Consider the following 19,356-nt stretch of genomic DNA (forward strand, 5'->3'; position numbering starts at 1 on the left):
CGCGCAGCAGCGGGAGCAAGATAGTTCACGGCCATCGCTACTCACTTCCGGGTTCGCCCTGCTATGCCGTCGACACGACCAAAACGACAGTTTAGTCCAGAAGCTTCTCTACTTTTGTGCCGACGAATGTTTTACATTTAACTATAAGACATTTAACGTAAAAATATGGATGTGACTGACCGTAAAACGTAATTTGTGTATCAGCCTACCATTCAGTACACAGTGTTGGTACAGCTTTTGTCGGCGTTCCGACATGTTACGTAAAATATGAACGCATATGACTGGAAAAGGAACTCAATTGTCAGCCTAACATTTAGTACATATTGTAAGTATTGCTTTTGTAGTACATTCAAACTCAAATTTAGAAAAATAAACGGAACAGGTGAGATATATTTTTTTAAGGTGACAACGCACTCATCCAGTCATATGAGTCTGACGTCATCCCTATCCTCGCACAGCCATCCATCAGATGACTGACGTCATTTCTATGTTTAGTTTTTATCAAAATGTATTAATAATATGCAACATCTACATACAGGCAAATACATAATAATAATCAGAACAAGTACAGAAACTGTACAAAAACAGTACAAAACAGCGCCAGGGGGTTGTAAACTCAATAAAGTAACTAAAGTAGAATGCAATATATATATATATATTATCTTAAAAAGTTTCTTAAAAAAAGGTAGAAAAGCGCTATACAAGTACAACCCATTTACCATATATATATATATATATATATATATATATATATATATATATATAAATAAACAGTACAAAACAGCACCAGGGGGTTGTAAACTCAATAAAGTAATTAAAGTAGAATGCAATATATATATATATATATATATATATATATATATATATATATATATATATATATATATATATATATATACATACACACAACTACAGTGTATATATATATACACATATACATATATATATATATATATATTAGTGTATATATATATATATATATAGTGTATATATATATAGTGTATATATATATACACATATATATATATATATAGTGTATATATATATACACTGTAGTTGTGTGTGTGTATATATATATATATATATATTGCATTCTACTTGTATAGACTTGTATAGCGCTTTTCTACCTTATTTTAAGAAACTTTTTAAGAAACAGGCAAAGACATAATAATAATCAGAACAAGTACAGAAACAGTACAAAACAGCACCAGGGGGTTGTAAACTCAATAAAGTAATTCAAGTAGAATGCAATATATATATATATATATATATATATATATATATATATATATATATATATATATATATATATATATATATATATATATATATATATATATATATATATATATACATATATATACATATATATATATATATATACACAACTACAGTGTATATATATATATATATATATACAGTATATGTGTGTATATATTATAGATCAGTGACGTGCGGTGAGGTTCATGACTGGTGAGGCACTGACTTCATCACAGTCAGATTTACAAACATATGAACCCTAAAGAGTATCTTATTCATCATTTGATTGGCAGCAGTTAACGGGTTATGTTTAAAAGCTCATACCAGCATTCTTCCCTGCTTGGCACTCAGCATCAAGGGTTGGAATTGGTGGTTAAATCACCAACAATTATTCCCGGGCGCGGCGCCGCTGCTGCCCACTGCTCCCCTCACATCCCAGGGGGTGATCAAGGGGATGGGTCAAATGCAGATGACAAATTTCACCACACCTAGTGTGTGTGTGACAATCATTGGTACTTTAACTTAACTTTAACTTTAACTTTACACATACAAACTGTAGAACACAAAAAAGCACATTTTATTAAAAAAAAACGTTATTATGGTCTTACCTTTACTTATAAGTGCGGGAACAGTGATGTTCGTGTTGGAGGAGTTGTGAATGAATGAAATATGAAATCCGTGCTGCAGTCTGCAGGTGTACCTAATGTTGTGTCCCTGCAGTCGTTCACGGCTCCTCCGGCGCGAGCAATGTTGTTTTTGCACTTTTTGGCTTCTTGTTAAGTGACTTTTTTTGGGTGGATTCGGTCTTGCACGTGGAGGGTTTGGGTGTGGGCTTTGGTTGGTGTGGCGCTCCTGTCGGGGGGTGCAGTCTGCGGCGGAGGTGCATTAACCGGCACCAGGAGGCGGGGTTACGCAAGCCTCAGCCAGTGCGTCTTCGCAGCAGTTTTATGATTGCTCAGCACAAGAAATACGTTACACACATACTGTTGTTGACAAAATACACTGTACATTATATACCTCAGCTAACTAAACTATGGAAATGTATAATATAATTCATATAGCAATACGGTCTCACTGCACAGCAGGCCAGCAGTTAGCCGAGTCCGCAATCCATGGAGATGCACAATTGAGTGACGTGCCTCAACTGGCTGCTGATCACCGCACCGTCTCTTCTCAGTATTTGAACGGCAAATGTGAAAATTCAGCCATTTTGAATAAAAATAATCTAAAACTGGTGAAGTTAAATGGAAAATAACTTTATAGTATAATCACTGGATACATATAACAATTTAATTAATTTTTTTTCTTTTTACATTTTTTTTCTTTCCATGATGGCAGGTGAGGCCCCGCCTCACCTGCCTCTAGTGACCGCACGTCACTGATATAGCTATATATATATTACCATTAATTGGGCAGCACGGTGGAAGAGGGGTTAGTGCGTCTGCCTCACAATACGAAGGTCCTGAGTAGTCTTGGGTTCAATCCCAGGCTCGGGATCTTTCTGTGTGGAGTTTGCATGTTCTCCCCGTGACTGCGTGGGTTCCCTCCGGGTACTCCGGCTTCCTCCCACCTCCAAAGACATGCACCTGGGGATAGGTTGATTGGCAACACTAAATGGGCCCTAGTTTGTGAATGTGAGTGTGAATGTTGTCTGTCTATCTGTGATGAGGGGGCGACTTGTCCAGGGTGTACCCCGCCTTCCGCCCGATTGTAGCTGAGATAGGCTGCAGCGCCCCCCACGACCCCAAAGGTCATTTTATTTGTACAATAAGTTTGCATGGATACTCTGTTGTGTTATTTATTTTTCTTTCTTTTCATTCAGCCTGACCCCTCTGACGCCATGTGTTTCTCCACATTCCGGCAGAGGACACATCACCATAATCCTACACAATCATATGTGCACTTATGTCAGTATAAATAGTTCAATATAATATTTAGTTAGGCAGCATGTTATTTGATTATTTGACTTTTTTTCTCGAGGTGGCTGCTGGTGGCAGGAGCTCTGTGCTCTTGTGTCATCCTTTTGTGTTCCTGGTGGTTTCCCTCTTGTTTTCATGTGTTTTTTTTGGTTTTTTTTGCCTTTTGGGACCCTTTGGGACTGTGTGACAAGGGGTGGCACTTTCGTGACTTCTGTGGTGCTTTTTTATGAACTTCTGTCTCTGTCTCCCAGGAGCCTTTTGGCCATGGAGACCAGCTGCTGGGTCTCTGCCACACCAGAGACCGTTTGGAGAGACTGGAGGAGATGTGGATGAAGAGACAGGGCTGCAGAGCTGGCGCTGAGCACCGGGACAGACAAGCTGAAGGTCTTGGCTGAATGAGCAGGTATCGGACACCTCGGTCTTCTTAGACGCATGCGGACTGGACACTGGCCGAGAGTTGGTGGGCGGCCGAGAGTTGAGTCGGCTCTCTTGGTTGCTTTGTTGGGTCTGCTCCTGTCTCTGGCCATGCTCCCCCCACCCCAGCAGACGATGGCGTGGAATACCGCAGAGGCCATCACAGTGTGTGTGTTTTTAGATTTTTTTTGTTGTACCTCCGAGTCTTGTTCACGAGTGAGGGAAGAGTGGATCGTGAGATCGACAGGCAGATCGGTGCGGCCTCTTCACTAATGCGGACGCTGTATCGATCCGTTGTGGTGAAGAAGGAACTGAACCGGAAGGCAAAGATCTCAATTTACCAGTCGATCTACATTCCCATTCTCACCTATGGTCATGAGCTTTGGGTACAAGATCACGGGTACAAGCGGCCGAAATGAGTTTCCTCCGCCGGGTGGCGGGGCTCTCCCTTAGAGATTGGGTGAGAAGCTCTGCTATCCAGGGAGGAGCTCAAAGTAAAGCTGCTGCTCCACCATATCAAGAGGAGCCAGATGAAGTGATCCGAACGCCTGTTTAGGGCACGTCCGACCGGTAGGAGGCCACGGCGGAAGACCCAGGACACGTTGGGAAGACTATGTCTCCCGGCTGGCCTGGGAACGCCCCAGGATCCCCCGGGAAGAGCTGGACGAAGTGGCTGGGGAGAGGGAAGTCTGGGCTTCCCTGCTTAGGCTTCTGCCCCCGCGACCCAAGCTCGGATAAGCTGAAAAAGATGGATGGATGGTTTAACTTTTGTGGTTGTATGTAGAAGTGGCCGGTTGCATCAGCTCTGCTCTTTTAATGTCTTTAATGTCCTTTTTGTTCTTTGATATTTCCCTCTTACACACATTTTTATGTGTGAGGGTTTTTTTTCTCCTTGGCCTCCTTGCCCCCCTCTCCCCCTTCTGATTCTGATTCTGATTTTTTCACACTCAAAATACTCCTTTTTATATTATCATTTTAACTGCCACATGTAACTAATCTGTTACATTTGTCAGTTTCTTCGAACTTCATCACCCTCCCTATGTCCTTACTCGCATGTCTTCCAGATGGTCCAGCAGGGGTGTCCTGGACCGGGAGACCACCTCCCTGACAACAGGCAGCCAAACATGACCCGCATCGCAGGACCGTTGATGACAAAATGAGCCTGGAATGAAGCACGGCACAATGACACGTTGGTAACACCATCAAATGGTCTTCATTGTCCTCTTTGCAGCTTAACAGGATCCCTGCACAGCTGCTGCCGCTGCAACGAGCTAACTTGGAGGAATGACGGACGTCACACAGCTGCTATGTCTCACCAGTCAACTTGGGACACTTTAACTATACTTAGGTGACGCACAAAACTTTAACTATACTTATGTGACGCACAAAACTTTAACTATACTTATGTGACGCACAAAACTTTAACTATACTTATGTGACGCACAAAACTTTAACTATACTTATGTGACGCACAAAATCTATATGTTCAAATGAAAAAGAATAAGCGGTAGAAATGGATGGATGGATGGATGAAATGTGATGTATCCAAGGATAGGAACCCACATTAAAACGTCACCATAGCAACAGGACTTCCCAGAGACAGTTATTCACTACGTCTCACCACTAGAGGGCGCCACTGACTCACATATTTTGATGTCCACCAGAGGGGACACTTCATGAGGGGAAATGTGATCATTGTTGTTTTTGTTTTCCAGTAAAACAAAACAAACTAACAAAAAAACACATTCAACTCAACATGCACGGATGATAACGCCATGATTCCAGAAATAGAAAGCATAGAATATAAATGTAAATGTAAATGCATCTTTACATTACTTCTACACATTCTACTGTTTGTTTTGAAACCATGAACTCAAACAAAGCAATAACAAATTTGAATTACCAACTAACAAATATGAATTGTTAGTTGGTAATCAACTTTTGGCCCCCATATAAAGCAATTTCAAGCATAAAAATGGCTAAATAAACGGATTAATCTATCGATACTACAGTAGTATTGGACACTAGAGGAGACCAAACCAATCAGAGTGTGCTGTTTCAGTATCGTGGCCACTGATAGGCTCAGCCTCGACAGTCAATCAATCAATCAATCAAAGTTTATTTATATAGCCCTTAATCACAATAGAATATAATATAATATAAAGTACTTTATTGATCCCTGGGGGAAATTCACCACCAGAGTTCGCTCACAATAAACAATAAACACTTAGGTATTTTTTACATGTGAATAAAAGTTGGGTTGAAAAAAATGTACCCAAAATGTTGAGTTAAAAGTAAGTCAAATAAGGGGTTTGTCCTTTTCTGAATCAGCAGTTGGGTTAAAATAGGGTTATTTTTTAACCCAGCATCCTTATTTTAAAAGTATTATTTTAACTCAATTTATGGGTTTTCAAAATTATGAATCATTTTTGGGTTGTTTTTCAACTAGTAACGCATTTTTGGGTAAAATGCTTTTTTTAATTTTAATTAAAAGGTTACTTTTTTCTTGAAGGGAATTTTATTATGGATTAACATTATTTACAATCACCCTACATTAAGTTAGCACAACTCAACTTTTTGGTTAAATAATTCAACCCAATAGTTTGGTGGGGAATAACCTAACATTAAGTTATCATAACTCAACTTTGTAGTTAAATAATTCAACGCAAAAGTTGGGTTGAAAAAAATTAACCCAAAATGTTGAGTTAAAAATAAGTCAAAAAGGGGTTTGTCCTTTTCTGAACCAGCAGTTGGGTTAAAAAAGGGTTATTTTTTAACCCAACATTCTTATTTTAAGGGTATTATTTTAACTCAATTTATGGGTTTTCAAAATTATGAACCATTTTTGGGTTGTTTTTCAACGAGTAACGCATTATTAGGTAAAATGCTTTTTTATTTATTTTAGTTAAAGTTACTTTTTTTCTTGAAGGGAATTTTATTATGGATTCAAATTATTTACAATCACCCAACATTGAGTTAGCACAACTCAATTTTTTGGTTAAATAATTCAAGGCAAAAGTTGGGTTGAAAAAATTAACCCAAAATGTTGAGTTAAAATAACTCAAATAAGGGGTTAGTCCTTTTCTGAACCAGCAGTTGGGTTAAAATTAGGTTTCTTTTTTTCTTTCATTGTACAGCACTTTGGCTACCCCTGTGGTAAATTTTAAATGTGCTCTATAAATAAAGTTGATTTGATTTGATTTGATTTAACCCAACATTCTTATTTTAAGGGTATTATTTTAACTCAATTTATGGGTTTTCAAAATTATGAACCATTTTTGGGTTGTTTTTCAACGAGTAACGCATTTTTGGGTAAAATGCTTTTTTTTTTTAAATTAAAAAGTCACTTTTTTTCTTGAAGGGAATTTATTATGGATTAATCTCATTAACATTATTTACAATCACCCAACATTGAGTTAGCATAACTCAACTTTGTGGTTAAATAATTAAATGCAAAAGTTGGGTTGAAAAAAATTAACCCAAAATGTTGAGTTAAAAATAACTCAAATAAGGGGTTCGTCCTTTTCTGAACCAGTAGTTGGGTTAAAATTGGGTTTCTTTTTTAACCCAACATTCTTATTTTAAGGGTATTATTTTAACTCAATGTATGGGTTTTCAAAATTATGAACCATTTTTGGGTTGTTTTTCAACAAGTAACACATTTTTGAGTAAAATGCTTCTTTTTTTTTAATTAAAAAGTTACTTTTTTCTTGAAGGGAATTTTATTATGGATTAATCTCATTAACATTATTTACAATCACCCAACATTGAGTAAGCATAACTCAACATTTGGGTGAAATAATTCAACCCAATAGTTTGGTGGGGAATAACCCAACATTAAGTTATCATAACTCAACTTTGTGGTTAAATAAATCAATGCAAAAGTTGGGTTGAAAAAAATTAACCCAAAATGTTGAGTTAAAATAACTCAAATAAGGGGTTCGTCCTTTTCTGAACTAGCAGTTGGGTTAAAATTGGGTTTCTTTTTTAACCCAACATTCTTATTTTAAGGGTATTATTTTAACTCAATTTATGGGTTTTCAAAATTATGAACCATTTTTGGGTTGTTTTTCAACGAGTAACGCATTTTTGGGTAAAACGCTTTTTTTTTTTATTTAAAAAGTTACTTTTTTTCTTGAAGGGGATTTTATTATGGATTAACATTATTTACAATCACCCAACATTGAGTTAGCACAACTTTTTTTTTTTTTTGGTTAAATAATTCAAGGCAAAATTTGGGTTGAAAAAATTAACCCAAAATGTTGACTTAAAATAAGTCAAATAAGGGGTTAGTCCTTTTCTGAGCCAGCAGTTGGGTTAAAATTGGGTTTCTTTTTTAACCCAACATTTTTGTTTTAAGGATATTATTTCAACTAAATTTCTGGGTTTTCAAAATTATGAACCATTTTTGGGTTGTTTTTCAACGAGTAACGCATTTTTGGGTAAAACGCTTTTTTAAATTTTTATTAAAAAGTTACTTTTTTTCTTGAAGGGAATTTTATTATGGATTAACATTATTTACAATCACCCAACATTGAGTTAGTACAACTCAACTTTTTGGTTAAATATTTCAAGGCAAAAGTTGGGGTGAAAAAATTAACCCAAAATGTTGAGTTAAAATAACTCAAATAAGGGGTTCGTCCTTTTCTGAACCAGCAGTTGGGTTAAAATTGGGTTTCTTTTTTAACCCAACATTTTTGTTTTAAGGGTATTATTTTAACTAAATTTCTGGGTTTTCAAAATTATGAACCATTTTTGGGTTGTTTTTCAACGAGTAACGCATTTTTGGGTAAAACGCTTTTTTAAATTTTTATTAAAAAGTTACTTTTTTTCTTGAAGGGAATTTTATTATGAATTAACATTATGTTAGTACAACTCAACTTTTTGGTTAAATATTTCAAGGCAAAAGTTGGGGTGAAAAAATTAACCCAAAATGTTGAGTTAAAATAACTCAAATAAGGGGTTCGTCCTTTTCTGAACCAGCAGTTGGGTTAAAATTGGGTTTCTTTTTTAACCCAACAGTTTTGTTTTAAGGGTATTATTTTAACTAAATTTCTGGGTTTTCAAAATTATAAACCATTTTTGGGTTGTTTTTCAACGAGTAACGCATTTTTGGGTAAAATGCTTTTTTTTTATATATATTAAAAATAACTATAAATTCTTGAAGGCATTTTATTATGGATTAATCTCATTAACATAACCCAACATTGAGTTAGCATAACTCAACTTTTGGGTTAAAATAATTCAACCCAATAGTTGGGTTGAAAAAATTAACCCAAAATGTTGAGTTAAAATAACTTTAATGAACCAGCATTTGGGTTAGAATGGTGTTGTTTTTTAACCCAACAATTTTTTTGTGTATACTAGTACGTTTAGTATTAGGTAATTATGTAAATATGATTGGGAAAAGTGTGATGAGGCCGGACACAATCCATCCATCCATTTCCTACCGCTTGTCCTTCTTGTCCCCCAGCTCCTCCATGACTCTTTTGTTTGTAGTAGTGTTAGTATGTTTAAAAGTATCTTCAATGTAGATTATCTTTTATATTACCCCAAATACTGTTTGAAGTAACCTGAAAAGTAATCTCCAATATGATGATCGGTTGAGTTCGAAACGAAATACAAGAAATGAAAAGTCCAAAGGGGTAATTTCCGCGTGTTCTTGAACGCAGCAGGCCGCCGGCCACGAGCAAAGGGAGTCTCCGGGAGCGCGCCTGAGCAAGTAAAGCGGCAGAGAAGCTAAACAGGTGGTCAGCTAACAATGTCGTCCTGCGGGGGGAGGCGGAAAGACGCCCCGACTGTGGAATAGCGGGAATCGAACCCCCCGCCATCGCTCGCCGCACACCCTCATGCTTCTTGTGGCCCGCTGGTGGGCTCTTCGCGGTCTTCGCTGCGCCTGTGGACTCGCTACAGTGGACGGGGCAGTCGGACGAGCGCGCCATGAAAGTCACGGTGTGTTTTGGCCGGACGCGCGTGGTCGTGCCGTGCGGGGACGGCAGCATCCGAGTGCGCGCGCTCGTGCAGCAGGCTGTCATGAGGTACAAGAAGGCCATCGCCAAGGTAAGACAACAACAACAACAACAACAACAACTCGTGCATGCATTCTGTGCACATACACAACAACCAGCATGGCTCTGTGCTTGTTTGCATCCCGGTGCACGCAATATTGCAAACAATCACAAAGTCCATCTCGCTATTTTTACGATCTTTGCATGCTGCACTTTTGTGGAGTCCTTGTTACCGTGGACGCCAAAATGCTGTAAAGAAAGGGGGCAGCGCCATTGTGCTTCCTCCCAAGTGTGTGTGCGTGTGCGTGTGCGTGTGTGTGCGTGCAAAACCTCCCTACTACACTGGCAAGTCATAACTTGGAGCTAGTTGTATCCTATCATCTGTTCTGAGATGTCAGGTTCTATGGAACTCTTTGCACTGAATATGCAAAGTTGGACTCACTGTGAAAGTCTGGGGGAAACTATCCAGCAGATGTTAGCCGGCTAGGATAGCAAGTTAGCATTTGTGTGTGTGTTTTTATGTATACTGTGTGTGTGTGTATGTATATATACCATATGTGTGTGTATGTATATATATATATGTATATTTTTATGTGTATGTATATATATGTATATGTATTTGTGTATATATATATGCCATCCATCCATTTTCTACCGCTTGTCCCTTTTGGGGTCGCGGGGGGTGCTGGAGCCTATCTCAGCTACAATCGGGCGGAAGGCGAGGTACACCCCGGACAAGTCGCCACCTCATCACAGGGCCAACACAGATAGACAGACAACATTCACACTCACATTCACACACTATGGCCAATTTGGTGTTGCCAATCAACCTATCCCCAGGTGCATGTTTTTGGAGGTGGGAGGAAGTCGGAGTACCCTGAGGGAACCCACGCAGTCACGGGGAGAACATGCAAACTCCACACAGAAAGATCCCGACCCCGGAATTTAACCCAGGACTACTCAGGGCCTTCGTATTGTGAGGCACATGCACTAACTCCTGTGCCACCGTGCTATGTATATGTGTATATACTGGCAGCATGGTGGCAGAGGGGTTAGTGCGTCTGCCTCACAATATGAAGGTCCTGGGTTCGCTCCTGCGCTCGGGATCTTTCTGTGTGGAGTTTGCATGTCCTCCCCGTGACTGCGTGGGTTCCCTCCGGGTACTCCGGCTTCCTCCCACCTCCAAAGACATGCACCTGGGGATAGGTTGATTGGCAACACTCAATTGGCCCTAGTGCAGTGGTTCTTAACCTTGTTGGAGGTACCGAACCCCACCAGTTTCATATGCGCATTCACCGAACCCTTCTTTAGTGAAAAATAAAATGTTTTTTCTTAATTTAATCTTAATTTGTAAATATTAATCATGAAATGATGTTATTATATTAAAGAAATACTAAAAGATATATTTGGCAAACAGAAAGTTACAGGAATGTACACATGATCCCATGTTTACATCTCATTGTGCAACATGTGAATGTTTTAGTGGGAACTAAATGCGACATCTGAAAGGGGTACAAATTATTTCCAAAGCAGGACCCCCACCCAGACATGCAATACTAGTACACAGCTCATGAAAAACAATATTTTTTGTTATTGTCATTGTAAGTGGGCCAAAACACTTATATTAAAAAATAATCTATTGGATTATAATGACTATAATGATTATAATAATAAAACATTTAACTTGTTATTTAGTCAGGTTTGGGACTTGTGTGCTGCTGGTGTGGCCACAGTGCATGTGCACGTCTGATGTCGCTCACATGTGCTCCACTGAATGCTCAAGGAGTTTTTGCGTTTGCTCAAGCAGATGGAAAATTAGAGGGAACATTGTTTGGGGGTATCCATAATACGCCGATAGGGAGAAGTTTTTATTTACACGATGAGTCGGATGTGTCTTGACCTCCGCGGCGGAGGCTCCGTCGAATCCCTGAGTCCGACTCACCGAACCCCTAGGGTTCGATTGAACCCAGGTTAAGAACCAGTGCCCTGGTGTGTGAATGTGAGTGTGAATGTTGTCTGTCTATCTGTGTTGGCCCTGTGATGAGGGGGCGACTTGTCCAGGGTGTACCCCGCCTTCCGCCTGATTGTAGCTGAGAGAGACTCCAGCGCCCCCTGCGACTTCGAAGGGAATAAGCGGTAGAAAATGGATGGATGGATGTGTATATACAGTATAGGCCAAAAGGTTGGACACACCTTTTCATTCAATGTGTTTTCTTTATTTTCATGACTATTTCCATTGTAGATTGTCACTGAAGGCATCAAAACTATGAATGAACACATGTGGAGTTATGTACTTAACAAAAAAAGGGGAAATAACTGAAACACGTTTTATATTCTATCCATCCATCCATTTTTACCGCTTGTCCCTTTTGGGGTTGCGGGGGGTCTCAGCTGCATTCGGGCGGAAGGCGGGGTACTCCCTGGACAAGTCGCCATCTCATCACAGGGCCAACACAGATAGACAGAAAACATTCACACTCACATTCACACACTAGGGCCCATTTAGTGTTGCCAATCAACCTATCCCCAGGTGCATGTCTTTGGAGGTGGGAAGAAGCCGGAGTACAGTTTCGTCAAAATAGCCACCCTTTGCTCTGATTACTTATTCGCACACTCTTGGCATTCTCTCGACGAGCTTCAAGAGGCAGTCACCTGAAATGGTTTTCACGTCACAGGTGTGCTCGAAGCTCATCGAGAGAATGCCAAGAGTGTGCAAAGCAGTAATCCGAGCAAAGGGTGGCTATTTTGAAGAAACTAGAATAAAAAATAAGTTTTCAGTTATTTCACCTTTTTTTTTGTTAAGTACATAACTCCACAGGTGTTCATTTATGGTTTTGATGCCTTCAGTGACAATCTACAATGTAAATAGTCATGAAAATAATAAAGAAAACCCATTGAATGAGGAGAAGGTGTGTCCAAACTTTTGGCCTGTACTGTATGTATATATATATATATATATATATATATATATATATATATAGTTTGATGTTTATTTATTATCCTGTGACTTCAGTTAAGTGTTTAGTTGATGCGAGATGAGCTTCATTAGTTAATAATTCTGCGTATAAAGACGTATGAACATCCTGCTGCTAAACAACATCATTTATGACTCACAAGCTCCAAATACCAACTATGGGTTTGATGAGTCAAGACATGAATAAAATAACCATTTACTGTCTCAAAAGATGTGGTAATGTCTTCTAATGATAGGACACGCATAGGCGCCGATCTACATTTATGCCAGTGGGTGCTCGGTGTGTGTGTATTAAAACAAAAAATTGACGTTCAGCCAAGTTAATAGCCCATATGATTTGTGGCTTTATTATTTTGCAAAACGGACCGAACTCGCCACAAAATTAACTACAAGATTGATTTTTCAAAAATGATTATAAAGATTAAAAGTTGTCATCAATCCCTCGGGATCAGCACCTATGCGTTGACCTATTAGCCCTTAATCACCGGTTTACACCCAGTAGAGCGTTTGGAATCATTTAAAAAAGTAATCGAATAAGGACGTACCAACGTTTACTTGTAATTTGTTGTTGTAGAAAGAGAAGATGCCTTAGTTTAGTTTCTCAAAGTAAGGCAAACACTTGTCAAATGAAGATCTACTCTGGGGGAAAAAAGCTCTCAAACATAACCATGAAGTTATAGTATGAAGTTATTACTTTTTAATGACGTGGAAGGCTTTCAAAGAGAACTTAAAAGTATGATTTACTTTGTCAAAATGATTGCATGTTGTCTAAAAATGTTGATTTGTAGTCCAAAGATTGATGATTTAGTATCTTTAAAGTGAGGTCAGGTTTGCAATTGATGACTTACGTCTCCCTTTGTAGTCAAACTTATTTATAGTCTAAAAAGAACATCATGTTTTGGTTCTTTTATTTTACCTCCAAATATACAGTATCTGAAAAATAATGATAAAAGGTTAAAACGTAATGATTTTGTACTTGAGACAAGATAAGAAAATATTTACTATATCCAAGACTTCATTTAGTTCAAGTAATGAGAAAACTAGTTCAGAAATGATGTTTTGATCTGAAACAGTTTTCTTACAATACAGTAATGAGTTGTGTTAATATGGATGATGTGTTTTAAATATTTAGTCGAAATCCAAACTTTACAAAAACATGTTTTACTTTCAAAAACGGTCAGTAGGTTGCAAACTATAAAAAGACAATACAAATAAAATGATGTTCAGGCATCTATAATGCAGTTGCATTGGTAAGGGGACGTTTGGACGTTTCTTGTCCTCAAACTTTGAATTAAAGTGTGAAAATGTAATTTAGGTGCAAGTGTGTCTCATTAAACAATAAATGGTAGAAGATGGATGGATGGATTCTATGCAGAAAAATGTTTTAGCACCGGGTCATGCTGTCCTCGCACGGCCGCCCACACTGTCCGTCGGCTGGCTTGCTGCTCGTCGTCCGCCGGGTGTCCGACCAGATGTTTCAGCTCCATTATTGCTCGCCGTGTGCTTGCTGGACACCGTTAACTACTTTTAACCAAACAAATGATGCGTCTCCGACGACTGTTTCAACCACATTTTGACATAATTCCACTGAAAGAAGACGATGGTTACGGGGCGAAGCTAACGGCTAAGCTAGCGTCCTTAGCAACAAGTTGTTCGCTAAAAAGAGAGATGGACATTTATTGTGCTTCAAAAAACTATACCCACGCTGTATTTAAGTCACGCTTCATCGCGATATTATTTGAGTGATTTTATTAAGCAGATGTTGTTAAACTTGCAGAAAAGTAGCGACTGCGGCCGGAAGTGACGCAACAGTGTTGTTTAACGCACTTTCTGTTTGCGAATAACAGTCCATTTTACACTTATGTAAACAAACACATTACTAGACCGTTGTCCACACATTGGATAAACCAGTGTGGATTAGAAATTGACTAGTAGATCTCACTAGTAGACCATAACAATATAATAAAATAGAATAATGAAATGTATTTCATAGTTTTTTACATTGTATGTATATAAAAGTTAAAGTACCAATGATTGTCACACACACACTAGGTTTGGTGGAATTATCCTCTGCATTTGACCCATCCCCTTGTTCACCCCCTGGGAGGTGAGGGGAGCAGTGAGCAGTGAGGAGGCCGCGCCCGGGAATCATTTTGGTGATTTAACCCCCAATTCAAACCTCTGAAGCTGAGTGCCAAGCAGGGAGGTAATGGGTCCCATTTTTATAGTCTTTGGTATGCCTCGGCCGGGGGATTTAACTCACAACCAATGTTCCCTCTAAGGTGCGCGCCTGTGCAATTGCGCACGGCAAATCTATGCCACGCACAAAATCAAATAAAAAAAATAAGCGCATAACAATTTTCGACACGACAGAGAAAACAGTTTTCGTCATCATTGTTCAAATATTGTAACGTCTGTCGAGACGCTTTGAGGACATGAATTCCATCGATCACTTTACTGAGCAAAACTCTTTGTTGTCGGCCATAAACACATCACCAAAACATTAGTAAAAAAAAATGATATCTAGCAAAACTGGTTATTTTCTGCAGTACAAATCAGACCAAAAGCAACTTTGTTATATCAACAGCAGCCACTCGCTCTTTCTCACTTGCGCCAACACACACACATATGGCACTTAGCCAGTGATGCGTTTACAGCCACACAAAAAGTCGGACAACTCCAACACCACACATAAAGTGTCATTCCAGGTCGTTACACTATGATTTACCAATCAAATGTGTGCTTATTCTAGTGTCATTTATTAGGAATCTTAATTTATTAATATTAATCATGAAATGCTGTTAGTATATTAAATAAATACTTATAAAAATGTTTTTTTACAAACTGGAAGTTGCAGGAATGTACACATGATCCCTTGCTTACATCTCATTGTGCAACATGTGAATGTTTTAATGGGAACTAAATGCAATGTCTGAAAGGGGTACAAATTATTTCCAAAGCAGGACCTCCACCCAGACAAACAATACAAGTACACAGTTCATGAAAAACAATATTTTTTATTATTGTCATTGTAAGTGGGCCTAAACACTTATATTAGAAAATAACCTCATGGTAATGACTGCTGCCATTTGATTATAATAATAAGAGAATGTTGTCTGTCTATCTGTGTTGGCCCTGCGATGAAGTGGGGACTTGTCCAGGGTGTACCCCGCCTTCCGTCCGAATGCAGCTGAGATAGGCTCCAGCGACCCCGAAAGGGACAAGCGGTAGAAAATTGATGGATGGATGGAGATTGAACTTGTTGTTTGGGACAGGTGTGCTGCTGGTGTAGCCACAGTGTGCACGTCTGATGTTGCTCACATGGGCTCCACTGAATGCTCAGGGAGTTTTTGCGTTTGCTCACACACATGAAAAATTAGAGGGAACATTGCTCAGGGCGGACACTCTAACCACTAGGCCACTGACAATACAAATTCATCCGTCCATCCATTTTCTACCGTTTGTCCCTTAGGCTCCTGCACCCTCCCACAACAATACAATTATTTAGTTTTTATGGATACAACGGTTTCAGTCAAATCATTTTTAGATTTGAAGAAAATATGTACTGTTTTTGCATGGTCAGAATCAGAAGCTTTAATGTCAAGCACTGTTTAATCTGGATCTGATTCGGTCTTCACATTTGGCACAAATGTAGGAGTCACATAGAGCAGTGGTTCTCAAATGGGGGTACGCGTACCTCTGGGGGTACTTGAAGGTATGCCAAGGGGTACGTGAGATTTTTAAAAAATATTCTAAAAATAGCAATAATTCAAAAATCCTTTTATAAATATATTTATTGAATAATACTTCAACAAAATATGAATGTAAGTTCATAAACTGAACATCAAATCAAGTAGGCTATTCCATTCATTACAATGCAACAATGCAATATTCAGTGTTGACAGCTAGATTTTTTGTGGACATGTTCCATAAATATTGATGTTAAAGATTTCTTTTTTTGTGAAGAAATGTTTAGAATTAAGTTCATGAATCCAGATGGATCTCTATTACAATCCCCAAAGAGGGCACTTTAAGTTGATGATTACTTCTATGTGTAGAAATCTTTATTTATAATTGAATCACTTGTTTATTTTTCAACAAGTTTTTAGTTATTTTTATATCTTTTTTTTCCAAATAGTTCAAGAAAGACTACTACAAATGAGCAATACTTTGCACTGTTATACAATTTAATAAATCAGAAACTGATGACAAAGTGTTGTATTTTACTTCTTTATCTCTTTTTTTCAACCAAAAATGCTTTGCTCTGATTAGGGGGTACTTGAATTAAAAAAATGTTCACAGGGGGTACATCACTGAAAAAAGGTTGAGAACCACTGACATAGAGAATCATAGTTTTGCCATGTTCAGACACCTGTACTGTATCTGTCAAATATCATTATGTTGTTGTGTTGTTTTTGCATCTAATATTGTATGTTGAAAAACATGAATTTTTTTAAATAGTTCCTATGTATTTTGCAATGGGCAAACGTTTATGAAGCACAATTTAAAACTTGAGCTGTAACAGAGACACATTTATTTTTTTAAGACTTTGGAGAAGCTCCTCATGGATAAAATACTAACACAAGAGTGTGCTACGTTTGACTTTTTTTTTTACCCAGAAGTTGTCTCCTTTCAATTATTCAGCCGAGCAGGCCGCCAGATCAGTGCAAGTGTCATTGTAGGTTTGTTGATCTTTAAATTGTGGTTGACATTCCTGATAATTTGTTTTCAGAAATAAAATACACGCAAATCTCTAGAAAAGCTTACTTTGATTTCATCTGCTACGTAGCAACACGTCCACTCAAATACCCTTTCTATGCACTTTTATGCTGACCGTAGAACACAGAACATGCAGAAGTTACTAATATTTAGGCTGGGTGTTTCCTGCTGTGTTTATGTGGAGCGCCTTGTACTGTAACTTCCCCTGTCATTACACAGGAATGCTTCCAGAAAAAACAACAACCCGCTTGCTTGTCACATCCAGAATTTTCTCATACCTGAGGAATGAGAGGGATGAGGAAAGTGTGGCCATTTTTTTTTTGGTTCCATTAATGATCCACCAATACATTCCAGCTTGTCCGAGTGAGTGTAAAAGATGAGTCTGCAGCGGTAAAGAGCTCTGGTGGTTTCACCAGAGCATCCTCTCTTTATTAACATCACGATCCGGTTCGATGCTTTTCGAAGGCTGTGGCGGGGATATCAGGTGTCTGGGCTGGTAATGCGAGGTTCTCTGTACAGACGTCTGATGGAGATGACATTTGGAGGTAGATGAGGCAGCGTGGCATTGATTTATTTTTTTAAATTATTATTATGATTACTATTGTTGTCGTTATTGCCAAAGAACTGAGTGATGGTGGTGCAAGAAAAAAAAAACTTGTCACCAGCTTCACAGATTGACATGAAACATGATGGAAACGTCAATCATGATGGTTGTTAGAATTTTTTTTTCCCGATATCTATCCTTAATTTTAGGCAAAAACCAGGTGTTGAACTTTGTCGAACTTCTCCTAGGAATTTTGACTGAATGTACCGTCGTGATCATATGATAACAATAAACAAGACGACGTCCGATCTAATTTATCCAATTGGGAAACAACTGCACTCTAAGATGTTTAATATCTACCGTAATTTTCGGACTATAAGTCGCAGTTTTTTTTCATAGTTTGGCCGGGCTCCAGTGCGATTTATATATGTTTTTTTCCTTCTTTATTATGCATTTTCGGCAGGTGCGACTTATACTCCGGTGCGACTTATACTCCGAAAAATACAGTACATTTTTGCCTACAGAAATGAGTCCATTTATTTTTTTGTTTGTTTAGGAAAAAGTTATTTACATTCCAATCACAGTACAATGGTAGACAATTCTACAGTAATGAGAAATAAAAGTTGATATCCTTTTAAATGGTTATTTGCATTACTAGTACCGGTATATATTATGATTACATTATAAACACTTTTGTTAGTTATTAAAAAAAAGAGCATGATGTAGACAAAAGCTTTGAATCTGTCTGTAAGTAAATGATTGTATATTGTTTTAATGTCTGGCACTTTGAGACAAAAATATGTTGACAGTCTCAAAGTACCGTAACGTCTTCTTTCACTCACTATTTTAGCAGTTTTGTGCATTTTTATGTATACAAAATTGCAAATTTAATCGCAATTTTGGAGAGAAAAATCGCAATTAGGTTTTTTCTCAAAATCGTGCAGCCCTAGTATGTGGTTTGCATTCCACCGCTTTTTATAGTTCAGGTAGTTTATACAAATCAGACTGACGACGAGTGGTTTAGTATAGTTCTACATTGATGCCATGTAAATAAACAGACAATATTAAATCACAGTTTTTCTACTAAAAAAGTAAGTAAATGAAATCCAAAGCAATTTTATTACAAAACGATATGATTTTAAAAGTTAAGTGTACCAGATTGTTCATAAAAGGTCAGACTTTTGTCCGCAATGTCGGACAGTCAGAAAGTCGTCCTCTGTAAATTATGAATTCATGAGGGTCAGGCGATTCCTTTTGGTCCATTTCTGCTGTAAATTGTTCGTTGCCTCTCTTGGACTGCTTTTGAATGTGTGCACACTCCCCGCGCGTATGTGTGGACATATGGTAACATAAGCTTTCCGCTGGTGTTTTTGTTTTATTTTTCGCTTTTAAAAATGTAACTGAGCAAGATGCAAACAGCCGCTATAACAGCCATAAAATGATAAGAGCCCCCAGATATACCGTATTTCCTTGAATTAGCGCCGGGGCGGTTATTATTTTAAAACCTCTTATCACTCC

The 19,356-nt window shown here is 38.2% G+C and overlaps 1 protein-coding gene across 4 annotated transcripts in view; it reads left to right on the forward strand.

Moving 5' to 3' along the window:
* The first annotated feature begins 9,239 nt into the window (after positions 1-9,239).
* pard3ab (par-3 family cell polarity regulator alpha, b) overlaps positions 9,240-19,356 on the forward strand; it is a 427,849-nt gene continuing 417,732 nt past the window's right edge. For 2 of the 4 annotated variants that reach the window (XM_061979076.2, XM_061979077.2), the window contains exon 1: positions 9,240-9,653. In XM_061979076.2, coding sequence (XP_061835060.1) covers positions 9,534-9,653 — 120 coding nt within the window. In that variant the 5' untranslated portion in view covers positions 9,240-9,533. The remainder of the gene's footprint in view (positions 9,654-19,356) is intronic. The other 2 variants (XM_061979075.2, XM_061979078.2) reach the window with 2 other exon arrangements.

The sequence above is a fragment of the Nerophis lumbriciformis genome, linkage group LG19 (genome assembly GCF_033978685.3).
Source record: "Nerophis lumbriciformis linkage group LG19, RoL_Nlum_v2.1, whole genome shotgun sequence".
NCBI lineage: Eukaryota > Metazoa > Chordata > Actinopteri > Syngnathiformes > Syngnathidae > Nerophis > Nerophis lumbriciformis.